General features: G+C 31.3%; 4 protein-coding genes across 9 annotated transcripts in view; 1 reads left to right on the top strand and 3 right to left on the bottom strand.

Moving 5' to 3' along the window:
* LOC105839657 (fatty acyl-CoA reductase wat) overlaps nucleotides 1-10,069 on the bottom strand; it is a 52,268-nt gene extending 42,199 nt beyond the window's left edge. For 2 of the 5 annotated variants that reach the window (XM_036287726.1, XM_036287725.1), the window contains exons 1-2: nucleotides 9,999-10,069; nucleotides 9,774-9,824 (exon numbers count right to left, since the gene is read on the bottom strand). In XM_036287726.1, coding sequence (XP_036143619.1) covers nucleotides 9,774-9,824; nucleotides 9,999-10,067 — 120 coding nt within the window. In that variant the 5' untranslated portion in view covers nucleotides 10,068-10,069. Of the gene's footprint in view, nucleotides 1-9,773; nucleotides 9,845-9,911 lie in introns of all 5 variants that reach the window. The other 3 variants (XM_036287728.1, XM_036287727.1, XM_036287729.1) reach the window with 2 other exon arrangements.
* On the bottom strand, nucleotides 1,136-5,375 carry LOC105839659 (cytochrome P450 9e2). Its single transcript, XM_012686119.3, has one exon. The coding sequence runs from the start codon at nucleotides 2,972-2,974 to the stop codon at nucleotides 1,268-1,270; it is 1,707 nt and encodes a 568-aa protein (XP_012541573.2). The 5' UTR covers nucleotides 2,975-5,375; the 3' UTR covers nucleotides 1,136-1,267.
* Nucleotides 5,483-7,512, bottom strand: LOC105839660 (cytochrome P450 9e2). The gene has a single exon (XM_012686120.3). The coding sequence runs from the start codon at nucleotides 7,447-7,449 to the stop codon at nucleotides 5,914-5,916; it is 1,536 nt and encodes a 511-aa protein (XP_012541574.2). The 5' UTR covers nucleotides 7,450-7,512; the 3' UTR covers nucleotides 5,483-5,913.
* On the top strand, nucleotides 8,771-16,676 carry LOC105839658 (run domain Beclin-1-interacting and cysteine-rich domain-containing protein). Of its 2 annotated transcripts, none has more exons than XM_028192578.2 (9): nucleotides 8,771-9,701; nucleotides 11,415-11,596; nucleotides 12,056-12,207; nucleotides 12,324-12,507; nucleotides 12,761-14,358; nucleotides 15,063-15,245; nucleotides 15,341-15,523; nucleotides 15,784-15,937; nucleotides 16,365-16,676. In XM_028192578.2, the coding sequence occupies exons 1-9, from the start codon at nucleotides 9,638-9,640 to the stop codon at nucleotides 16,563-16,565; spliced, it is 2,901 nt and encodes a 966-aa protein (XP_028048379.2). In that variant the 5' UTR covers nucleotides 8,771-9,637; the 3' UTR covers nucleotides 16,566-16,676. The 2 variants fall into 2 exon arrangements, with proteins under 2 accessions (XP_028048379.2, XP_012541570.1); XM_012686116.3 differs by lacking the exon at nucleotides 8,771-9,701 and adding an exon at nucleotides 10,484-10,615.
* Nucleotides 16,677-18,103: the final 1,427 nt, after the last annotated feature.

Raw genomic sequence — 18,103 nt, 5'->3', positions numbered from 1 at the left:
AAAGCTATGTTTTATTTATCTAAGAACAATTGAATAATCTTATTATAAAAATCAAAAACAATGCATATTAATCATTTTCGAAACGTTTCGACTATTATTTAATCATCCAGTCGTTGTACAGATAACCGGTTTAAAATAAAGATAAAAAATTATTACAATACATTAAAATTTTAAACAAGTTAAACGTCATGATTACTGACATATATAAATATAAAGATTAAAATTATTTAAAAAAATTAAGATATATAACAAGTTAAACGTCAAATTTTATAAAAGTGTAAAAGTGAGAGTAATAAATAACAATAATACAATATAAAAAACAATAATAAAAGAACAAGACAATAAGCTTTTTCCGTTAAAAGGCAAAAAAATCCGAGGTATCTGAGCCATGTAAAAATGTAATAAAGTCCGAAGAGAAACCGATGTATTTTATTCGTTCAAAAGCGATAAAATAATCGAAGTCCGGTAAACTAGTATATGAGCATTTATATTTAATATGTGTGGTTTACAAATCAGCCAGTGTTTACAGCCAGAGTGCCAAAACAGGTGTATAGTTCGACGGTTAACGGTAAAGTCAGTTTAACTTATTATTTATTTCCCTATGTTAAAATCTATGTAAAAAAATTATTAAACAACATTTCTAAATAAATAATATATTTTTCCTATTTTATACGAAATTAATTCACAAATAAAGTATTGTTAAATTAATTTAATGATCCATATTGTAATTATTTTGAATAATTTAACTTAAAAAAATTACAAGTCATAATTTAATATAATTTTAATATAAATAATATTCTTCTCAAAATTAATTTTTATTCAAACTCAAGTTAATTTAATCTTACTTAATAAAATATTTAACTAATTGTGAATTAGTTTTTCGTTCGTTTCATTTTAATGTAAATATATTATTTTTGGAAGCCACTAATATTTAGTCCAAAAAAATTAATTTAGATAATCCTGATACTTTTCAATTCTCGTTAATAAAAATTTCATTATTTAATTTAAGTATTTGTCTTAAACTATTACTCATTATTAACAATAATAATTTATTAATAATAAATATTATCATTTATATATTATCATTATTATTAAAAATAATATATAAATGAAAATAATTAATAATACATTATAATACATTGCAAACAAATCTTATTGTTTAATTTATTTTTTAAATCTTTAAATGTTTGAAAAATATAAATGTACAATAATATTATTCCGAACGCAACTAAGTACATTGTAGAATATTGTCTTTTATACAATGTTTTCACGTGTCCCTCTTCTCCAAACCAATCCAGAATCCGCCACTAGGTTGTAATGAAAACTCCCTCTTACTGTATACAATTGGTTCGACGGTTTTTTCCGTAGTCTTCAAAGTAAACTTTTGTAAAAGACGAGCTATTAGAATCTTAGCCTCCATAAGAGCAAATCGATTACCAATACACTTTCGGGGTCCTTCACCGAATGGCAGATAAGTATATGGTACAATATTGTCTTTATTCTCCTCGCTGAATCGTTCGGGATCAAATTTATTCGGGTTTGGAAAGTATTTCGGGTCATGATGTAATGCGTAAACCGGTAACATCATTACAGTGTCAGGTTCGACGATCACGTTCTTGCAGCCTGGTTGCGCCGGAGGCAGTTCGTATTTCTTAGTGCAAAGTCTATCCGTGAAGACCACTGGTGGGTACTTTCTAAGAGCCTCGGAAACCACCATGTCCATGTAAGTCATCTTTGACAGCGATTCGTAAGTTATTTCCCCGTTTCCTTCGGCAAGATACTGCTGTACCTCCTCGCGTAGACGATCTTGAATATCTTGATGAACCGCTAGTTCGTGAGCGACGAAACACATCAAGGTCGATGAGGTTTCAAAACCGGCAAAGAAAAAGATGAAAGCTTGCGAAACGATGTCGAGCAATGTCATTTTGTGCGCACTTTCCTTGTCACGAGCCTGCAGTAGCAAATGAATCATATCAGGTCTGACGATACCTTGCTCGTCTCGCGCTTTAACGGTTTCCCCTACGATCTTCATGAAAAACTTTAACGTAGCCTCTGGGAAAAAAGACATGCCAAGTGATTTAGCAAGCCATGGACACGAGCGTAGAAATATGATCTTAGCCGTTGCTAGTATTCCAGTAGAAAATTTGGTAGCCTCCACTCCTCTCAGATAGAACTCGTTGTCTTGATCTTTCATAGAATTCACACTTATGCCAAAGGCGACCGTGGCAATTACATCAGTGGTATATCGTCGAAAGGCTGCCTTTGTTTCCATCGCATGACAGAGTTCCGGATGATCGACTAAGTAATTGACAAAATCATGGGAACATTTTGATATCAATTCGAACATAAACTTCATTTTGCTGGCGGTGAAAGAGGGGCTCAGTATAGTTCTCATTTCTTTCCAACGATCTCCGCGCAAGGAGAAAACATTCTTGCCAAACAATGGCTCTACGGTTTCATCAACGAAAGTACGGTGATCCGTGAAATGTTCGAAATCCTTCACTATAATTTCTCTAATCAAATCGGGATCGCGCAGAAGTACGGCAGGCGTGAAGAAATCCAGTGTTCCATTATATTTAACGTTTGGAAAGTATTTGTACATATATTGGCAAAAGTCGGGGAAAGTGATGTAACCCGCAAACACTTTCCAACTTACTAAAAAAGACGAAAGTGAATCTGGAATGTAAGGTAGGCCCTTATTCTTCCAGTGAAAAAATGTATTATGCAGCACACCGATAATTTTCAAAACCCCAATGACGGCCAATGTAATCAATAGTAGCACAAAGGTCCATGACGAATCCATCGCGAAAAATAAGCTGCTTCGTCGGACACGGCGTGAAACGTTATGACGTATGTAGGCACATAGTACGCATTTTATCATGAAGGAAAAGATTGGAGGGGAGATACGCTTCTCGGTGTTATTGTGACGATACATCTCATCAGTATTGCGCAATGTTAATTGATTCAAATGCATACAGTGAATATCGTAACTTGCATAAAAAGTATAATTATTAATAATTTAATTTAAAGAATATAGTTTTCTCACATATACGTTTAAATTTTAAAAAATTGGCAACACTTTCAACAAGAAAACAGTTTTGACAATTACAGAATTATTAATAATTTTATATGATTACGTAATTATATTTATTATATAACTTTGCACATTTTGTATAGTAGACTTTAAACATATAAACGTTTAAACGTAATCAAATAATCCGGGAATTTTTTAATTTTTCGTACTATTTAAAAATATAATACAGTTATTCTTAATTAGAAGAAGATTCACATAAAGTATACTAATAGAACGAATATAATTACTGCTAATAAAAATTTGATCTTCACCTGTGTATTATTCATAGACTATAATAGAATTTTTTTCAATTGTGATTACATTGTAACCTTGTAATAAAACACATAATAGAGCGATTTGAAGCTCTAAGTGACGGATGTGCATAATAACAAAATGTGAAAGAAAATAACAGGCCAAAATTTTATCACGTTAGAATTATGATTCCTATACGGTATCAATTGTTACAAAAAGAGTTTCAGAAAATTTCCAATCTTTCACATTTCAAATACAATTCTAAAAGAATTCTGTAAAGTTCACGTCAATTTTTTGCAACTGAAATATTTTTAAATCCATCACGTGCAGTAGTAACAAACAGAACAAAGAATCATAATCATGGCTCATTTATATATTGTAGTGATTTGTTGTTCTGCTTAGCTAGCCTACTAATCACAGCAACAAATTAAGAAGGTATTCTAGTGTAGCGGGTAAAAAAAATAATTTTTTTCTTGGCACATTTCGCAAGTATATGATATATGCAATATGTTTACAAAAGAATTTTGCCAGGTTCGCAAATTAACAAAGTTATAGCATTTAATAAAGAGCAGTGTTCGACGCATAATAGAGCAGTGTATCCTTTAATCATCGCCTCTTTGGCCCCTATCGGCTTAGATCATAAGATCATTATGTAATGACCATATTTACGTAAATATATAAAATTATTGCAATTTTTTGTAATAAACTCAGTCATGTAAATATAACTGATTGACATTCTAGTCACATAGTATACATACAAAAAATACTAGATTTGGAAAAATAAAATAAAGTTTTATTAATTAAACATATCTTCAAAAAGTACCTCTTTATTTAGATTTGTATTAAAAATATTTAATTAATTATACAGATCACATCCTATTATTAAGTTAATTTTTTGTTTAATTAAACATATATTTTTAAATATTTTCTTTAAATATTTTAAATATTTTCTACTTAAGCTATAATTCTTACACTCAAAAAATAATCTCGCAACTACAGTAACAAAAATTGTATTTGTGTAAAATTGACTGAGGTAGATTAGTAAATATTGTAATATGCACATGTATTGTTTATCACAATGAATCTAACAGATAGAAACAGAATTTATGCACTGTACGTGTCAGCCAAAATTCTAGCAGATTTAAAAATTAGGGATACATTTGGTTGTAACATCGAGAAATCTACATCAACAGAACATTTTTTGGGTGTATTTTTCTGCAAAATTTTTTTCCACAAGATTTTACAATAATATTGTAAAATTATCAAAATAATGACTTTCATTAGAAATTTTATAAAAATGTCATGAAATATTATAATTTCATCAATTAGATATTATAATTATATAAAGAAGCTTATAATATGTATAATGTATTGCATCTGTGTGTTGTTAAAAATATTATTAAACATTTCCATTAAACATAATGTTGATGTTTAATTGTATAACAAATTACAAGAAAATTTGAATAAAAAAATAAAATCACATAAAAATGTAATAGCACAGTGTTGGCTAGTAATTAGTACTCATTTGAAGTAATAAAAGCATTGTTGTTAGTACTTTTAAAGTCCAAAAAAGTAATTATTATGGCTAATTTAATACTGCCACCATTTAGTTTTTATAAAAATAATTTGAATAAAGTAATAAAGAAAAATTAACTTAGTCAAAAAGAAAACCAACAAACGTTTGCGCGATAAAAATCTGTTCTTAAAAGAAATAATAAATATTTCTACGAAGCTGATCAATAATCGAATGAAAATTACGTAAATCATAAAACAGCCTGCATAGTCAAGTGCACTCATAAATCAAAGTAAGTGTTTAATATTTATTATTTTAAGAATTAGGTAGTGACTATATAGTTAAAAGTTAAAAATTAATTATAAAGTAAAGAAGTTAATAACTTTTTCTTAAATCAGTTAATTTTAAATAATTAAATATTTAATTTTAATTTTTTATTTTTTAAACACATAAATTTTAACTTATTAATTCTGTTCCTAGATTAAAATCTATGTAAAAGAAAAAAATATTAAAAAACATTTCTGCATAAAAAACGTTTGCTTTTTATTTTATATAAAAATAATTTACAAACAAAATATTAAATTTATTTAAATCATATTGCAATTATTTTGAATAATGTAACTTTAAAAAATTACAATTCTTTATTTAATATAATTTATAATTAAATATAATGTGCTTCTCAAAATTAAATTTTAATTACATTCAAGTTAATTTTAATCTTAATAAAATATTTAATTAATTGTGGGTTCGTTTTCCGTTCGTTTCATTTTAATGTAAATAAATAATTTTTATAAGCCACTAAGATTTAGTTGAAAAAAATTAATTTATCCAATTCTAATATTTTCCAATTTTCATTAGTAAATATTTGAATGTTTGATTTAAGTATTTGTCTTGAACCATTACTCATTATTATATAAATAATAATAAGTAATAATTAATAATACATTAATAATACATTGCAAACAAATCTTATCGTTTACTTAATTTAATTTTTAAATCTTTAAAAATGTCTGCAATAATATTAATCCAAACGCATTTAAGTATATTGTAGAATATTGTGTTTTATACAATGTTTTCATGTTTCTCTCTTCTCCAAACCAATCCAGAATCCGCCCTCAGGTTGTAACGAAAAGTCCCTTTTACTGTATACAATTGGTTCGACGGTTTTTTCCGTAGTCTTCAAAGTAAACTTTTGTAAAAGATGAGCTATTAGAATCTTAGTCTCCATAAGAGCAAATCGATTACCAATACACTTTCGGGGTCCTTCACCGAATGGCAGATAAGTGTATGGTACAATGTTGTCTTTATTCTCCTCGCTGAAGCGTTCGGGATCAAATTTATTCGGATTTGGAAAGTACTTCGGGTCGTGATGTAAAGCGTAAATGGGTAACAGTAGTACAGTGTCAGGTTCCACCATGACGTTCTTACAGCCTGGTTGCGCTGGAGGCAGTTCGTATTTCTTAGTGCAGAGTCTATCCGTCATGACCGCTGGTGGATATTTTCTGAGAGTCTCGGAAACCACCATGTCCATGTAAGTCATCTTTGACAGCGACTCGTAAGTTATCTCACCGTTTCCTTCGGCAAGATACTGCTGTATCTCCTCGCGCAGACGGTCCTGAATATCTTGATTAACCGCCAATTCGTGAGCAATAAAGCTCATCAAGGTTGACGAGGTTTCAAAACCGGCGAAGAAAAAGATGAAGGCTTGAGAAACGATGTCGAGCAATGTCATTTTGTGCGCATTTTCCTTGTCACGAGCCTGCAGTAGCAAATGGATCATATCAGGTCTGACGATACCTTGCTCGTCTCGCGCTTTGATGGTTTCCCCTACGATCTTCATGAAAAACTTTGACGTAGCCTGTGGGAAAAATGATATGCCAAGTGATTTAGCAAGCTGTGGACATGATCGTAGTAATATTATCTTAACCGTTCCTAATATTCCAGTAGAAAATTTGGTAGCCTCCACTCCTCTCAGGTAGAATTCGTTGTCTTGATCTTTCATAGAATTCACACTTATGCCAAAGGCGATCGTAGCAATTACATCAGTGGTGTATCGTCGAAAGGCTGCCTTTGTGTCCATCGCATGACAGAGTTCCGGATGATCGACCAAGTAATTAACAAAATCATGGGAACATTTCGATATCAGTTCGAACATAAATTTCATTTTGCTGGCGGTGAAAGAGGGACTCAATATAGTTCTCATTTCTTTCCAACGATCTCCGCGCAAGGCGAAAACATTCTTGCCAAACAACGGTTCTGCGCTTTCATCAATAAAAAGACGGTGATCCATAAAATGTTCAAAGTCCTTCACTATAATTTCTCTAATCAACTCGGGATCGCGCAAAAGCACGGCAGGAGTAAAGAAATCCACTGCTCCATTGTATTTAGCGTTTGGAAAGTAATTGTACATACATTGGCAAAACTCGGGGAAACTGATGTAACCCGCAAACACTTTAAAACTTATTAGAAAAGACGAAAGTGAATCTGGTATGTAAGGTAGGCCCTTATTCTTCCAGTGAAAAAATGCATTATGCAGCACACCGATAATTTTTAAAACACCAATGACAACCAAAGTAATCAATAGTAGTAGAAAGGTCCACGACGAATCCATCGCGAACAGAAAAACGAGATGTTGCGTCGAACACGGCGTAAAACGTTATGACGTAGTACGCATTTTATCATGACGGAGAATAAGACTGGAGGGGAGATACGCTTCTTGGTATTATTACGACGATACATCCCGTTAGTAATTACGCAATGTTAATTGATTTAAATGCATACAATGAATATCGTAACTTGTAAAAAGTATAATTATTAATAATTTAATTTAAAGAACATAGTTTTCTCACATATACGTTTCAATAAAAAAAATTGGCAACGCTTTTAACAAGAAAACAGTTTTTGACGATTACAGAATGATTAATGATTTTATATGATTACGTAATTATATTTATTATGTAACTTTGCACCTTTTGTATAGTAGACTTTAAACATGGATGTTAAAAGTAATACAATAATTTGTAAAATTAAAAAATTTTTATTAATATTTGGAAATGTGACACAGTTATTCTTAACTAGAAAACTCACACAAAATGTACTAACAGAATGAATATAATTACTACTAATGAAAATTTGATCTTTACTTGTGTATTATTCATAGACTATAATAGAATTTTTTCCAATTGTGACTACATTGTAACCTTGTAAAACACATAATAGAATGATTTGGAGCTCTAAGTGACGGATGTGCCTAATAACAGAATGTAGGAGGAAATAATAGACCCAAATTTTATTTTAGAATTATGATTTTTATACAGTATCAATTGCTACGAAACGTTTCAAAAGAGATTTCTCTCATATTTTATGTATAATTCTGAAAGAATTCTGCAAAACGTTATGCAAACTTTTGCAACAGAAATATTTTTTTAATTTATCATATTTAGCAGTAAATTTGAAAAGATATTCAAATAGAACAAAAAAAAAATCATAATCAATCACAATTTATTTATATATTTTGTTGTGACTTGTTCTGCTTAGAAAGCTAATAACACCTGAGCAACAAATTATTGCAAGATGTAATGACATATGTATTTTATATAATTAGATTATGGGTCAGCAAATAATTTAATAGATTAGTAGATTATATTAATAGATTAGTATGTTATATATTAAATAGTAAATAATATTTGTCATAATGTTTTAACGTTTTCTTTTAGAAAATTTTATTTAAATTTTTCAAAGAAAATAATTGATGAATGTTCTCCATGTATAAACTTTTTACATACTAAAGTATCTCTAGAGATTAATGTTTAAATATTAACATAACATATATAACGAATTAAATAAGTAAGAAAAGTTAAGAAGACAAAAATTTTTAAGTATACATAAAATTATATAACTTTTGTTATATATCTTATTATTATTAATGGCGGTGTAGAAATCACATTACGCAATAATGAAACACATTATCATTATAAAAATGAATTATCATTATAAAAATGTTTTATAAAGAAGTGTTTTGTCAGATAAGATTTCTTCGCGATTATTAGCAGTGGAACAAAAACAGATTATTAATTGCTTGTGTTGTTATTCAACTGATATAATCCATTCCTAGATAGAGGATGGAAGAAACTAAAAAAATTGTTGACATTATCTAATGAATCTGCCAATATTGTTCTAGTAGTTTAACAGTTCAAAGTGCATATTTTGTTCACATAGAAGCGCTGGTGAACGGAAACAGAAATCAAAGTTCCTTATAACAAGAATTAAAATTGTCACCATATAATGTTAATATTATGTTATTTTTGTATATTATATACATTATGTTGTCAAACTAATGTTAAAACTAATTTGGTAATGCTGATTTTATTATATTTAGGTTAATTCTACTGATGCAGACAATGTAGAAAATAGAAATAATCATAAATATCAATATCATCACAAATAATAATTTAATAATATACATATATGTATAACATTTTTAACATGTATAAAATATAAGGCTATTGAACAGCATACCTATATAGCACTGTTGTATTATTTATTACTTCTTTTATTAAATGTTATATTCAAAATTCGCGGGTACATGGATGTTACATATGGAAGATTCAGGCCAAGGTCTGTAGATGAACAATGGGAGAGAAAGGAAGGTCTTCACATGAGTGCCATTTTGGGCACAAAGTGTATATGTGAGTGTGTGTTGTACGAAAAGAGTGAGCAGTAGTAAAAGTGAAAGATGGGGAAGGTAGAGGAAGGTGGAATCACAATGTATTGTAGGGGCCTGGCCATGTTGGGGCCAAATGTGTAAATATGAATGTGAAGACCTTCCTTCCCCTCCAGTCGTTCATCTACAGACAGATTCAGGCAAGCAATCAAAAATTATCACATTGACTTAACTCTTACTACAGGAACTCTAAAAAAATATAAAACACGAACCTGTCCATTCTCAGCAATTTCAGCTTCTGCCTGATTAGGGGTCGGTTGTTCCAATTTCTTGGGAAATTTACCTATCAGGTAAATATATGTTTGTCTTTATTTATTTAAGAAAAAAAATGAAGATAGACACATGCTTACCTGGTAGATAAATTTACCAAGAAGTTGGAACAACCGACCCTAAAGAGAGATCCGAGACAGATATTAATTATTTTATCTTTGTTGTTCACTGAATGTTAAACGATAAACGATACTTGGCTGCACACCCAGGCGATGTCTCTGCACCGTCTGCACCATCTGCACTACTGCACATTGGAGCGCAGTCGATATCTGTGCTGCCTGTAGTTACCAGCATAAACAGTGATTCCGAGACCGAGTTCCAATTTCCAATTCCAAGCAATCCAGAGTACAGAGTACACACGCAATGAGTTGTGACGTGACATTTGTGACATGACAGCTCGTTGTGATTATTTATGATCGAGTACGGCGGGAGTCGCCCGTCCGATTTATCGCGTGTTCTCGATTACGGCATGCGTCTGCCGCGTGCTAGCGTTAGTGCATTGTGTGTAATCCATAGTATTCATAGTAACGTTGAAGCGTGCGAGTTCCAACACAGCGAACGAATGACTGTGAATGTTTCCCTTGACAGAGGTGTGACTAGAAGTGACGATAACTTTCGCCTCCTCGTTCAAAAGTGATTGACGAACGTTTACCTGGGGCGTTCGTTCTCCCATTTCAATTTTGCTCCGCGTTAATTCACACAATTTCGCAATTAAGGGGCGTTAATTTATTTGTAAAGAGCATCATTGTGTCTCTCCTGCAAAGGGGACGTGAGAAAGACATGAGTAAGAATCACCTACATCGCAGGCTGTATCCTTTCGGATAGGATCTCCTCTTCTTGTCTCTTCCTTGTTTTTTTAATTGCGATCGGGTAGAAGACAAAAATTAGAAATTATTTTTAATATTTTTAATTAACACGATCAACTGTCACTAATTTCTGGTAAAAATTTTTTTTTTTAAATTTTTGTATTTTATGAATTGAAATACTTTAGAAATACTGAGAAATATTTACATTTTAGAATTCTTTATATATGTGGATTCTGTGAAAATTTTCAAGATTTCTAAACATAATTTCTAAAAGTTATTTAGAACTTTTTCAGATTTTATAAGATTTAATCAGGCATTATCAAATGAAAAATCTTAGAATATATTAATATTTATTTACTTATTATTTGAAGATTTCTAGAAAAGATGTAGATTTTGTTTCAATATACCTGAAAATATTTTTATTTGTATAAAAAATTTGAAAATTTTTCTAAAAGTTATAAAAAGTTATAAAATTATACAGAAATTTTGATATTTACATAGAAATTCTAAAAAAGTTATATAGACAATTCTAAGAAAATTATTCACTAGATTATTTTTTTCTTCAGCCAATTAACTTTAATCAGTAATTAATTCAATTGCTAGATAGCATGTAGGAAGTAGTTAGTAGTTATTGCATTATGTGATATTAAAATATTTTTGTTAGTGTGTTACTTGGACAAAATTAATTGTTGATGAAAAAGTTAATTAGAGTTGATTAAAGTGGAGTTAATTATAAAAAAATGCTTCTATAGATGAAAAATATTAATAATTTTGTAGGGATGTCTGAGAATACTTACAACAAGGAGCGATGGCAGCTCCTTCATAGTCTTCGATCCACTGTAGAGGGTCTGGTGATCGATGGAGTGCCTAATGTATGGAACATTTATGGTGGCCTAAATCGACTGCACAGCATAATGGAGCAGATATTCAAGCACGGCTGTCGTATATTTGATCCTAATGTTAGTTACGTGTGTTTGCTGTCAAAGTTTTTTTTATTGAACATATTATGTTACAAAGAACTGATCATAATTGTCTAGAACTATTTTTGTGTGAAATATGTTGAACATAAAAATATATGATAAACATAAGACCCTCTTTAAAAAAACAATGCTTGTAGGAGTTTGATTTCAAGCAATTATTAATGAAACGATAAGATATATAGAAAAATATTTTAGAAAAAAAAAAGAATTGAATTAGTTCTGAATAGGTTGTGACTGATTTGTTGTTGAAATTATTACTGTTATGATTTAATTATAATTATTTTTTATAAATTATTAGATCACATTTTAATTATGTCAATATTATCAATTTTAACATTTTTTGTCAAATAATCAGGTTAGAATTACTATAGATATAAATGGCTCTACCTCAGAAAAATCTTGTCATATAAAACTCATATCATAAAAATTTTTTATAAGGGTGAACCCGATTGCTGGATATTTATTCAAGGACTAAATTGGCTTCAACCGTCTCTGGCGACATCACCAATATTGTCGGAAAATGAGGATTATTTATGCAATTTGCCAGTTAGGATAACATCCAAAAAGGATATGCTATGGCTCTACAAAAAGTAAGTTTTTCTTTATGGAATAAACAATATACATAATAAAAAATATATATATATTTGAATGTGTCTACATTTCAAGAAGCTTTGTTATGGTGGACACTAAGAACACTAATTTAAAGTTTAGAGAGCCATTCCCTATCGCACAAGTTATCATGGCTTCTATCAGATAAAGAACATTTGCTTTCTTGTCTGGAACCATGGGCCTTCCTTTGTCAAGAGAACTTGGCAGAAGCAACACTTTTGTATCTAAGAGCGGTCGAGAGGAACCAGCCTGTGCTACTCGCGGAAATTGATCCCTGCTTAGTAAGCGTCTTAATGTTATATTTTTGTTTTACACGAAATATAAATATATATAAATTATAAATTTTAAATCAATTTCTTCTTAATTAATTTCTTTTGCATTATGATAAAAAATTTTGGAATTCTAAATGTTAAAATTTAAGAGCTTCAAAGAATTTTAGGATTTAGAAATGCGCTTTCTTAAATATATGATGGTATTACTTATGGTGGATTTCAATAAATTAAATAATTTTTATTTTTCTATTTTAATTTATAGTTTTTGCCAACATGGATATCTCCCAAAGCGAGTCCCAGGCGACATCGTCGCTCATCCTCGTATCCGGTAAACTTTTCTAGCATTAATCACGTCTTCACGCGGGACAAGAGTACAAATGTCCTCAGCAGATATCAATTGGACAAACTGAAGGCTTCGACGCAGTCTGTGTCGCGTGACATAGATAGTGCTGAGAATCAGATGTCAAAATCTGAACAAGTTATCATTGATAATGACGCACAAAGGGACGCACATTCTGAGGTCGACGATGTACCTCTGAAAACGTGGAATAGTCTGCCTGCTTTAGTCAAGAGTCACAGTAACGCAGTCATGGAAAATTCAGCTACGATCTCGTCGACAATTCAAGAATGTAGCAATAGTAACAGTAGCAATAACCGACCTCGTACCATTGAATTGGCGGAGATTATTAATATTAATTACTCAGATTCAAAACCTGTTGATTCGAACGTGGACAAACTTATAGCGAAGCCGAAGACACCCATTAGAAAGACAAGAAATCGAACGAAAGGTAGACATCGGAATAAAAAGCAAGAACGTTCTGAAAACCTGCAGGCTTCTTTAAACGTTCACGAGAGCACCAGGAACGCAATCGAGGAGACACAACCAATCACGATTTCAGAATCGGCGGAGATGAAGACGTTGAATCAATGGACGACGCGCAAAAAGACATCTTTTCTGGTTGGCTCGGCACCTGAGTTCACAGGCTCTTGGAGTTCAGAAGTGGAAGGCCAGAAGGACATTCGTACACCGCGAAAAAGTTTCATGGAGGACGGCGGCAGTAGCGTACAGCCAATGGCGACCGGTTATTTCCCGCGCCCTGCTGAAGGCCAGAGTTTGACGAGCTTTTTGTCTTCGGCGCGGTTTTCACGTGCTCATGATGCCGAGCTGGATCGCGAGAACGCGCACTTCAGCGTCTGTGAGGCGATGATTGCCGCCATCGAACAGGTCAAATGCAACCGTTTGCAGCGGCGTCTGCTGGATGAAGTGGTCGATGACGAGAGCGACGAAGAGATTAACCGGCTAAAGCAACGAATTCGTCTGCGACGTCGGCAACGCCAGGAGGAGAAGTGTCGAGGCAGAGGCTGGAGCCGTGGTGATCTGTTGAGCGACGGCAGGACCGACACGACCACAACCACCGATCAGAGCGTCAGCCCTTTGTCTACGTCCTCGGATAGCTCCTCGGACAACATGTCCATGGAGGACTCCGAGTTGGATGATGAGCGGAGGTTGAGGACGAACGGTGGCATGTCCGCGTCGACCGCGTCGTTCTCGGATGCGGAATCGCGTGCGGCGAGATTTGCCACAGACTCCAATGTGAGCGAGAGCAGTGTGTCTGCTGAAGGGGTAGCTCTCTCCCTCATCAGTCGTTTCAGCGAGAAGCAACTGCCGAGGGCGAGCGAGCTGCAATGGCTGGTCTCGGAAAAGGACGCGCCTCAGCGTTTACTACCGATGCCGAAGAGCTGGCCGGTCAGTCCCGACGAGATCGAGAGTGAAGACGCGCGGACTATTCCGCTGAGGGGGACAGTTGAATGGGCTCCGCCGCGCCCACAGATCATCTTCACACCCCATCCACCACCAGTGTAAGTGCGAAGAGACGAGTATGACATACATTAATTTTTCTAAATTTTTTAGTGTTTCTTTTTATTATCATTCTCGCACAAGGAAAATATTATTGCATCAATAATAATAAGTTAATTATTGCACCACTATTTTTTTGTTACTAAAAGTTCTACAAATAATATCTTTAAAATATAGATTCTATATGTAACAATGGAAATCACACATTGGATCTCATCTGTCAGTTTAAGAACCACTATTGTAAATAACTGTTTAAAAAAAATATTAATATAATAAGACTTCAAGATAATAAATTGCAAATTAATTTATATTTTTTAGATTTAACTTTTATATCAATATAAAAATATTGTTTTTTTATTTTAGAATATAATGATATTAAGTTATTTTTATTTGTTTATTGACTGATGTAGTGATTTTATTATAAATACTTGTTTATTTTTTCTTTACCCTAACGTGAATCTTTATATTCTTTCTTCTCGTAACACATCTCTGCTTGATAATTTTTGTTATACTAGACGCTACAAACGCGCGCTATTGAGCTTTTTGTTTTTTACTTTTTGAAAATAAACTACAACGATAATTGTATAGATAATCATCTATACAAATTGCTGTCAAAATTCAATCGCAATAACTGTTATTTGCAATGAATGTTCTCACAACATGAAGTAAGCGCAGCGAGAGAACCAATCAGCATCACTTTTTTCAGAAGACGAATGCTAATAGCGAAACAGAATTATAGGTGCGCAGGTTGTGGTATGAAGGTTGCTGTGAAATATGCTAATCGGTTTCGATATTGCGAGTATCTGGGTCGATATTTCTGTACGGGGTGTCACACGAACCAAGTAGCGTTTATACCAGGAAAAATTCTATCAAAATGGGATTTCAATCGGTAGGTCTCTTTAAGAAACTTATAAAAACTAGGTAAATGTTTAATAGATCGAAGCGATATTCTGATGTTTTTTTCAATTTCTTAATATTCCATAGATATCCCGTATCGAATTTCTCATATCGATTGTTGGATCAGATGATGTCAGACCCGCTGTTTCAAGTGAATGACTTGAATCCGCTATTATACAGACGAATAAAACAATTGGACAAGACAAGACTCCTGCGCACAAAATTATTTTTTCTCAAGGATTTCTTATATACATGTCGATTCGCGATCAGGTAAATTTCAGATTGTTTTTTATATGGGAATATATTTATTTCTTTTACCATTTTTTACCATAGGTAAATTTTTAACTTTAAAAAAGTTAATACGTAAATATGTTTTAAAAATAATTAGTTAAAATTAAAAATTAACTTCTTTAAAGTTAATTAAGTTAAAAATTGTTTTTAACTTTATTATTTAACTCTTAATTTTCAACTTTTTAGTTATTATTCTAGAAATAAGTATGATAGCTCATTGACATCTGTTTTTATTACAGTCTTCAAGATGTGCTAAAAAAAGAGTCAAATTACATAATAAACGAGCCACATGTGTATTCTATTCAAGACCTGATAAATGTCAAGCTCGGTGTGCTATACGTCAGACTGCAGGAGCTCGTTCAAATTTGTTGTGCACATATAGTAGATTGCGAGGTACAGCATTTAATCAATTGAATGATTAAAAAATTAATTTTTATTTTAACAAATATATAAAATAGAAAAAATAGCAAATAGATGAATGTAAAAAACGTAAACCGAGCGTAAAACTACCAAATGTTAAATGTCAAATTAATAAAAAATAATAAAACTGTATTTATTCCATTATAAAAAAACTATGGTTTATCTTTAATTTAATTTAAAAGATTTAATTTTGTGAACAATTATATTAATATTGAAAAAGCTTATATTATATTATATTAAAATTTTTTAACTTTACACGCAAGGTTTAATAAAATCAATAAAATGAGAAATTTCTCATATTTTTTGTTATGCATTGAAATTGTTCATCTTTAGATACTAAATGACATAATTGTTACATGTAGAATTAGACTATTTATGTAATTATACTATTTTCTTTCAGTTATGCCAAGCTAGAGGATTCGTCTGCGAACTATGTTGTTCCAAAGACGTGATATTTCCATGGGATCTGTCGAAAGTAACACGATGTGAAAAATGCGGCGCATGTTTCCACATTGATTGCAAACACAATTCCAACAAGCTTGAATGTCCTCGATGTGCAAGATTGCACGCAAGAAGAATCTCAAGAGATGAGAAGCCCTGACGAATGAAGAAAGCGTTTTTTATCGCGTTATTTAAAGTGGGATATGTATATTAAACATCTACTATTCAAGCCTTATGAGACATATCCCGGACAATAAAAAATTCGAAGAGACATTTAGGTTTTATGGTGTCTTTTGGACTTTAATGTCTGAATTAATTCTATTAAGACTTAAGAATTAAGTCTATTATTAATTTATTAAATGCAGAGTTTTCCGAATTTAAATGTTAAAAATTTGGGAGTGAAAGATCGACAAATTAAAAAATAATTCTTTAGTGCTTTGTTACATTTTAGGGAAAATCGAAAAAAAATAAAGAGATCATTTTTTTAATTTATATATTATTTACATGATAATTTTCTTGATTATTCCTCCTTTGATAAATGTAAAAATGTATTTGTTTACATTATTTTGACGGAAGTGAATTGTGAAATGATTAAAGAAACTAATTGCTAAAATTCGATCTCTTGATATAATGTTAAAATAAATTTTGTATCTTTCAAAAATGGTACGGGCAATGTTTAAATGCAAAACGAACAGATGATGAGTTCTGAGAACTCTGAGAGCTCTGAGACTTTACGAAATGACAACATAAGTGTATAAATTAAATATTAAATGATAAATAAGAAAAAGTGATTTTTGTCATTTTTACAATTCTTTTCTAAATGAAGTAAACAATTATGCAAATTTCACTGAAGAACTTTTTTCTTATTCGATCTTTCACACTTCCATAGTTTTGACATTTAAATTCAGGATAGCCTGTATATCGAACAATACTGTATTCAAGAGAATAAACAGGTTTCTTGAGTACATGGATTTATTAGATAGACGATATTTGTTAGATATTATAAAATAAAAGTCAATTCATTCGAACTTAATTATGACTCCTAAATTATTTGACGTAGAAGGTTGCGAAACTTGAAGTTAAAGGTGAAAATTAAATTGTAAATTAAAATTTAAAATTGTAAATTACAACATAAATTGGGTAAAAGCATTTATGAACTATAAGAATCTGTAGAAGTCCAGAGTTTTTTCTGCACTCTTTGTTTCATGTTGAAAAAAATACTATTTGTGCCTCAGTCTCAAAGAAAAAATATTGAATGAACGAGACATTACAGCGAAGACTGACGCATTGTGATATATACATGTTGAATTTCTATTTTCTTTGGAGTTATCTGCATATAATATAAATGTCCATAGGACGTCTTTTAGAACAACTTCTGAGTACTATTTGTAAACATATCGACCTATGAAAAATCTTAGAAGATATATATATACACACACACACACATAAATTAGATAATTTATATTAAAAAAAAAAACAACATACTATTTGTCAAACAAATGGAGACACATTTTATAATGAATTGTTATTGGAAAAGTAAATTTTTTAAAGAGTATAATGTATAATTTGCACGCGCGCACACACAATAAATTTAATCTGTTACATTTACAGAGTTATTCTTTTTGATAGACTTTGATATAAAAAATTTTAACAGTATGCATATCTATTCTAGCATGACAAGCATGAAGAAAAAGTATT

Source organism: Monomorium pharaonis, chromosome 5 (genome assembly GCF_013373865.1).
Source record: "Monomorium pharaonis isolate MP-MQ-018 chromosome 5, ASM1337386v2, whole genome shotgun sequence".
In the NCBI taxonomy this organism is placed as follows: domain Eukaryota; kingdom Metazoa; phylum Arthropoda; class Insecta; order Hymenoptera; family Formicidae; genus Monomorium; species Monomorium pharaonis.
This window is presented reverse-complemented; position numbering and strand designations above follow the sequence as displayed.

Bases quoted from the DNA above. Each gene is read 5' to 3' on its own strand.
- LOC105839659 (XM_012686119.3), bottom strand. From the start codon at position 2,974: ATGCATTTGAATCAATTAACATTGCGCAATACTGATGAGATGTATCGT.
- LOC105839660 (XM_012686120.3), bottom strand. From the start codon at position 7,449: ATGGATTCGTCGTGGACCTTTCTACTACTATTGATTACTTTGGTTGTC.
- LOC105839658 (XM_028192578.2), top strand. From the start codon at position 9,638: ATGTGTAAATATGAATGTGAAGACCTTCCTTCCCCTCCAGTCGTTCAT. The intron at 11,597-12,055 runs GTTAGTTACGTG...ATTTTTTATAAG, and splicing joins GTCGTATATTTGATCCTAAT to GGTGAACCCGATTGCTGGAT. The intron at 15,246-15,340 runs GTAGGTCTCTTT...AATATTCCATAG, and splicing joins TCAAAATGGGATTTCAATCG to ATATCCCGTATCGAATTTCT.